Source organism: Haliotis cracherodii, unplaced genomic scaffold (genome assembly GCF_022045235.1).
Source record: "Haliotis cracherodii isolate W230 unplaced genomic scaffold, xgHalCrac1.p SCAF_4, whole genome shotgun sequence".
In the NCBI taxonomy this organism is placed as follows: Eukaryota; Metazoa; Mollusca; class Gastropoda; order Lepetellida; family Haliotidae; genus Haliotis; species Haliotis cracherodii.
Genome location: NW_027266297.1, coordinates 13,248,435 through 13,256,128, shown reverse-complemented (window position 1 = coordinate 13,256,128; position 7,694 = coordinate 13,248,435). Strand labels below are relative to the sequence as shown.

At 39.1% G+C, this 7,694-nt stretch overlaps 1 protein-coding gene across 1 annotated transcript in view; it reads right to left on the bottom strand.

Moving 5' to 3' along the window:
- Window positions 1–293: 293 nt before the first annotated feature.
- Window positions 294–7,694, bottom strand: part of LOC139480450 (solute carrier family 35 member D2-like protein) — a 31,849-nt gene continuing 24,448 nt past the window's right edge. Inside the window, exons 11-13 of the mRNA XM_071263526.1 lie at window positions 5,300–5,446; window positions 4,723–4,805; window positions 294–3,857 (exon numbers count right to left, since the gene is read on the bottom strand). Of these exons, the coding sequence (XP_071119627.1) occupies window positions 3,749–3,857; window positions 4,723–4,805; window positions 5,300–5,446 (339 nt within the window). The 3' untranslated portion in view covers window positions 294–3,748. The remainder of the gene's footprint in view (window positions 3,858–4,722; window positions 4,806–5,299; window positions 5,447–7,694) is intronic.

The following is a 7,694-nucleotide window of genomic DNA, read 5'->3' as shown; positions in this document are numbered from 1 at the left end:
CCCTATACACTGATGGATCCAGAGGGTGATGCACAACCTGGACTGAGGTCAGTGTAAGCTTTAGCTTATGTCATGGCTGTCAGTCTGTGAGCATCTCAGAAAGGACCAGACAAATGAAGCTGAAGCTACTTCCCCATGAGAGTGATGGGCTAGCCTAGTGGTTTAAGCATTCACACTAATGCTAAAAGCGGCATAAACCATGTTCACCCATTCACACTTGATGACACCCCTGACTATATGTTTCTGGGTTTGTCAGCAATTGGTGCCAAATGAAAAAAACTGAAAACTTTTTGTCAACAATTTATTCCCTCATAAACATCCACATGGTAAGATTTGATTACATGTTTTGTAGCATATTCCCAAGTTTCTAGCTCAGCTCAACAGAACTATTTGCAGTCCTGCTCTATGCTAACAAATCCCAACAGCATAAACATATATGTACATAAATATCACTTTGGCAAGGGCTCATTAATACTTTTCTGTATACAAGTATACTTCCATGGATTTACGTTAGAATGAAAAAAAAAGGTGCAATTTTGCCTATTTTGAGCAAAAAGACGATAGAGGTAACACTTGGCTCATCATCCAAATTGAGGCTAAGCCACATTTCAAACACTAAAAGGAAATACACTTTCCTTACATTCTCCCAAACCCTGTATAAGGGAGATAACACTAAACAGTGCGATGTCTATAACTGTGGCAAGTTGCCTTTCCATGGCCAAAGTTGCCTCTACAAACTGACTACCCCCTTGAACCAGACATGACCCACCTGTGAGATTCACATTAACAAGAATGTACAAACCAGAGAGATTTCCTAAGAACATAGAATAAGCATGGCTACAAATCATCATTAGTCAATGAGGAAAAATAGTATAAGGAAACAATTGTCAGTATTATATGGAGTTATTTAACTGTTAAAATGTTGATATTCTCCTTTATTCTTATTATTTTGTTAATGGTAACAAACTACTTTGGCATCCAAAGGAGTGACATGAAAAAGCGACAAGCTTGCTCCAAAATGCATTTTTAGAACACTGATAGATGAAAAGTCTACCCCATAACTTGTCCATTAAACGTTATTGCAATGAAGTTAAAAATGTTTGGAATATATGGATTGATTGATAAACGAATACTGGTTCTCGTTGAAAGCGATTTTGAGCATATTAAACATACATTATACATGTGTGCATTCATAAGGCTGGACCTGCTGTGTATATGTCTGCACCAGAGAATTTTAATTAATGCCTCCATTATAATTCACAAATTAATGTTTGTTTCAGTGATCAGGTGACTGAATACCATATAGACATATAGTGTAATATAAAATTTACGTATATAACGAACTCTCTACAGCAAACTAACGGATACAACGAACTGATATCTGATCACCGACAAGCCCATCTACCACTAATTAGTGACGTGTATAGCGAACTGAGAAATCTCACTCAGTGTCAAGTGTCACTGACAACTGGCTGTACGCAATCAGCGGTGATGGACCAACCTTGTTCAACTTAAATGAATGTTATGAAATGTTATAAGTTGAATGCTATGAAGTGATCACTGCTAATACAAGTCAATGCTGCAATTACGTGTATTGTGTTTTGTTGGAAACGTATGTAACGAACAACGGATATAATGAACTGATTTTTCTGGTCCCTTGTAGTTCGTTATATCCAGTTTCTACTGTATTCATTTATATTTATTTCAATACCCTCACAAGATATGGCTATTATGTTTTAGGACCCTCCCCTATAGACTGTCATATATTTTGGTGACCCTCCCCTGATTTCCACTGACCCACCTACCCCTATAATTAATGACCGGTCCCTCTGCAGCATTGATTTGTACACTTCTATAACAATTATTACCCTCAGCAAGATGGACAAAGAAACACATATGCTTTCTAATAAAAGACTGTCATACTCATAAGAACCCAGAGCATGAAGTGTATCGAGGCAGTCAAATAAGGTAAAAAACACCCAATAAAATCATCAAAAGCAAATTCATACACAAAATAGTTGATATTTCTGATAAATCTCTATATGGATATCAAATATATTTAATATGTTATACAACTATCAACAACATTGTCATACAGCAATAGCTCTCTACATAATCTAGTTTCTACAAAACTGACATTCAAACATTGTGAATACTGTAAAGTTTCGTATACACTATATTCCTCAATCTCCCATGAATACATACAGCTGACTTGCAGTGTAGTCACTATGTTTAACCAACATCTCAAGAAAGCAATAGAAATTGGCACTAGTCCGGTTCAAAACACAAGGGTTGTATTGCAATACATGCATTGCTGACAGCCATATTGGTATACCAGTTATATCAAGCACCCCTAAGTCCTGTCGACCTCACCAAACTGACTAATAGTTAATGTGTCATAAGGACTATTAGAATTTTGCCATTTTAAGGGTTTTGCTACATGTCATTATAAGGACTAGTGGATTATCGCTGAAACATTGCCAGTTCTTCCGAGAGAGTAACGAAATAGAGCTGAGACAAATGAACGCTCAGATTACACCACAAAACAGCAATATTTCACATGCAATATGTCCCATAATGTTGCAGGCATCTATTCTACATGTTGTATATCATGACATGGTATGGTTGGCACAAGGTTCAAGCATGGAGTAGGTCTCATTTGAGTGATAAACGGCCTTATTTGAGTAGCTGAAAAAAGAGAGCCACACATCACTACTACCTACACAGCAAATCGGTTGTATGTATTCACTGGTGATGTGTACACCAAGCCCACGATGTACTGACAATGTTCAACATGAGACTGTGTCCGATGCACCCCCAAGATCACAGCAATAATTCTATGAACAATGATGACTGACCAAAATATACATTCCCTGAAACTCATGTTTCTACTCAATGTGAGTGTTGTCAATGTAATGATTTTTAAATACATGACACTTCTTTTATTCATTGTACAATGTTTCAGAGCTACTTCTTGTCCCTTTATCAAGTACATGCAGTTAACATATGTACACAAGGTAGGCTTCTCTTCTGTTAATTTCATTGTCTTCATGATTATATTGACGTCTTTGTACATTAATCCTACTTTGTGTAAACATATCATAATGTATATATATTAACTCCAAGTAAGTACTCAGTGTACACCTGATGAAAGGACCCGTGAAGATCAGGGGTAGAATAGGTCTTCAGCAACCGATGCTTGCCGTAAAAGGTGACTATGCTTGTCGCAAGAGGTGACTAACGCGTGGATCGATGCTCATGATGTCAATCACTGGATTGTCTGGTCCAGGCTAGATTTACAGATCGCCGTCATATTGCTGGAATATTGCTATTAAACAACAAACAAACAAAAACCTGATGAAAGGGCAAGAAGTAGCACTGAAACACTGTTACAAACAATAAAAGAGATGGTTTCATTTATCGAGGAATTCATATGATCATAGTTACTTTTGTCTTTGAGTAAACTCATATACATGGCCGAGAAAAAAACAAAACTTGAATGAATAAAAAGAATCCCCTTGGTATGTCTAGCTTCAGAGATCTTTCCCTTCGCTTCAGCCTGTCATGTAAGTTATCAACAGGACCTTCATCTTTGTCCCACTTACCAATGATAATTTTCATGATAATGAAACAGTTCATGATAAGATGGATAAAATGAATGGATTTCAAACACAAATAGTAATGTGGACATCTAGTCAGTCTCCTCAGCATAGAACAAAAATATTCATTGAGACTGTAAAGCCTCAGATCAAACTTGAAGAGTTTTTGTTAGTGTTTTCTGTTCAGCTGCATTATTGCTGGATTGGGGAGGTTTTTGGCCAAAGGTCACATAGGAGTACAGCAAACTGCCAAGTATACTGAAATGAAGATCAAAACAACTTATTTAATATAAACACATGACTTTACGTATGGTCAAATAAAGAAAAGATCCTAGACATGGTCTTTGTATAACATGGTAACTCTCCACTGGTAAAAACATTCAGAAATTGTTGGTCAGGTTCAATTAAGAAAGATGAAAACAATTGCAAAAACTGAAGCAGCCACTTCACTGCCATTTCTAGAAGGTCAAACACATTTCATAAACCAACCGCAAATATCTCTTGAGTTTTTTTGTTTAAACAATTAAATTTCAAGTGAGTCATTGGCTAACCGAGCCCACTCTCCCAACCCACAAAAAAATAAATAAAAGGCCCCGCCCACTGACTACTGTTTCCCGATTAGCTGAAAACAGAATGGGCATGACTTGTGCTGTATTATTTCACTGAATGATGTCAATGACTTTTGGTTTTGTTGTCCACAGTTTGATTGGTTTTATGATTAAATTAGCAATCTGTGAATTTACTATTGTTGACACTAACTTCAATATGTTTTTGCACTGAAGGAGTTATAACGTAACATGCACAGTTAGCGTAAATCTCCTACATGGATTTACAGTGTGCACATCATTTTTCAAGTCTATCCCTCCGAAATCTAAGAACATATTGAAGTCAATTCTTAAGCTTCAGGCTATGACCTTGACGATGACCTTGACATGACTAATCAATGCACCAAATAATCAAAATGATTTCTCATGGTCATGAAAGAGATATATATGATTTGATATTCCTGAGATGTCCAAGCACATGGAGATGCTTAATTACTCATTCTGCCCCCATATCCCATGGGTTATTATATCATGTGCACATATTTTATACACCTTGATATGTAATCTTGAATACTCACCTAATATTCATTCCAGCAAAGTTTGATATGCTAAATATATAATCTCCTCCAATAAACATGCCAACATAGGTCACTGTTGTATTCTGAAACAAAACAGAAATGGTGAATGATATATCATAATGCTGTTATCATTGGAGTGGAATGTTGTAGATTGGAGTGGAGCAGTGAGCGGCATGGCGGGTTGGAGTAAGGCGTGGCGTGGCATGGCGTGGCGTGGCGTGGCGTGGCGTGGCGTGGTATGGCACGCTGCATGGTGGAGTGAGGCAAATCAGATCAAGATGTTGTGTTGTGGTGCATGGAGCGGAGTGGAGCGGAGTGGAGCGGAGCAGAGTCAATTGGAGCGGAGTTGAGTGGAGGTTTTGTGGCTTAGTGTGGCGTAGTGTGGCAGTGTGTAGTGAGGCAGCAGCGAGTCTTCTGGTTGTCTTGAGGAGTCTTCAGGTTAAGGGGTCCGTTCTTCATGTTTCATTCCTAACATGGATAAAACAAAAATTGTGCCCTCTTCCATAGTTCTGGAATATAGCTAAAAACGGCCCAAAACCCAACTAACCCAATGACTGTATACAGAAATACAACTCACCTTTAAAACTCCAACGACGGTGGTAGTGAGCGCTGAGTTACATGCAGTACACAGTATGATGGAGTAGTTGAGGATGAAGCCCATGAAGCAGGACAAAAGGAACTGGCCAAGGAACACGGGGTTGAACCACTCCATGAATAACACAGCCTGCAAGCAACAACAACACGATGCTACATACCGGTGCAAACAGTGGGGCCACATCACTATTTGTCCTTTACACTATAAGCTGAGATGATTTGTATTTCTTTAAATAAAATCTCGGAAGCTTTGGAGCTGATGACTGTAACACACAAATTACTAAAGTAACGTAATTCCATTTTTTCACCACGTGTTCACTATTGTCAATATCATACTAAATATTACTGCAAATGGCAATATCTATGCTTTCAAACACGTCAAAGTCTGAGAAGGGAATGAATTCAAGAAAAGTCCAGAAAATTTTGAGCAAGACAAAAAATTATGGAAGATATTAAAATTAATGCCACAACTTGTTTTATCTGCCTAACAATATCACATATTATTATTTGACCTCCATCATAATGCAAAATTAGTAAAATCTAACTATTTTTTACATTTGTATACTTATCCTGCATTACTCCTTAATGCATTCACTGCTTATCCTACGACAACAAAAAGACAGCGCACGGCGATGGTCTTCAGAGAAGAAATAAAGTTGTTTCACATTCCACTCCCTTGCTTTTATACAGACCATCGCTGTTTGTCATGTGACCTTGATGACAAGTCACCTTCCTCACATCACTGCCTGTCGCCTGAGCTTAAAAAACATACTATTGAGGTTTCTGAAGCCAAAGTGAGGAGGCAAATCTGCGACGGGTGGTTCCTTAGACGCAGTAATGCAGGATAAGTATACAAATGTAAAAAATAGCTAGATTTTACTAAAACTTTTACTTATTCTGCATTACTTCTTAATGCATCTGTATCGGACAGTTTGGAGGCGGGAAACCTTCAGAATACAGAAACCTCAATAATTCACACCCCAAAACAACGACACATGTTTATCAATAATCTGTGAGGTGGAAAAATCTCAGAAAAAATGTCATTACGGTAGGGTCGTTCAATCTTCTTACAGAAGGTATTTGGGAATTAAAGGGTAGATCCCTATACATATTTAGTAATAAAGAAATACTAGCTAAATAGCTAATTCTTTACATGCTATGTCATTGAGCCAAAGCCTGGTAAAAAAGCTTGTCTAATTTTCTTCCACTGGCCGAGTCTCAGCGACTTGTGCAGGAAGTAGACTGGCTCTGTAAAGGGTGAGTTCATTATTTGCATCAAGGGTTGGTCCAGCCTGCTGGGCTACTACCAGAGGGCCAAAACTTCACACGCCAGAGACGTCCTCGAGAGCCACATTGTGAAGATAATGACTAGAGAAAACAGTGTCGGACCTACACAAACATCCTTCCATGATCGTTGTAATAGAGCAGTTACTATGTAACGCACTGGACCCGAGAGGATTATTCGCTCTCGCCCGCTCAAATTTGGCGATCTCATAAGCCTGAATGATATCTGCACGTAACCATAGAGATATGGTGCTGCAATTAATTTCAGTCATGGACATAGGAGATACGAGTATAATAACTGTTTTCTCGAGCCACGCCTAGTTTTGGAACGGTGGGATGTCGATATTGGTGGGATGGTGAAGAAATGATCAGGTTGGCCTGGTAATTGATTTTTTGCTATAAACTTCAAGCACAACCAGAGATGTACCGCTCTGTGCGTACCATGCTCAAAACGGACCCTGGGGATGTCAATTGCATGTAGCTTGCTCACCTGTGCCACCGTGGCTAATGCCAAAAGAAAAATTGTTTTCTTGGTGAGGTCACAAAATGAGGATGCATAGAGGGGCTCGAAGTGGGGTCCTCGCAAAGCTTGAAGTATCACGTTCAACACCCAAACAGGGGGACGGAACTTTGCCTTCTGATCCTTAAGTCTGAATGAGAGTAGCAGGACCAGTGGTTCCGGGACCTTGGTCATTTTGCGATTTTCCGGAACCACAAACACTGAGTTAAGTGCCTTGCAAAAATCTCAAACGATCCCCACTTGTCATCGTATAATCCTCTGGTAGAGAGACGATGAGCAAAAACTATAGCTTAAGCAGCCCGTGCCGAATAGCCCTTTGCACTTAACGCCTTTTTAAGACGAACCAAGCGTGCAGACAAAACCTGTTTGGCATTGGGTGAAGCAATTTGCTGTGAGGGTAGATGAGTAGGCTGGACCAATGTTGGTCATCTTCTGCTAGACTTCTGTGCTCGACGAACCACCGTCTTGCCGGCCACCAAAGTCAGAGCAAGATTCCTTGTCTCCTTGATCTTTTGTATCACCTTGGGAAGTAGAATAGGTGGCGGAAAAGTGAACACTTTTAACCCTCCCAAGG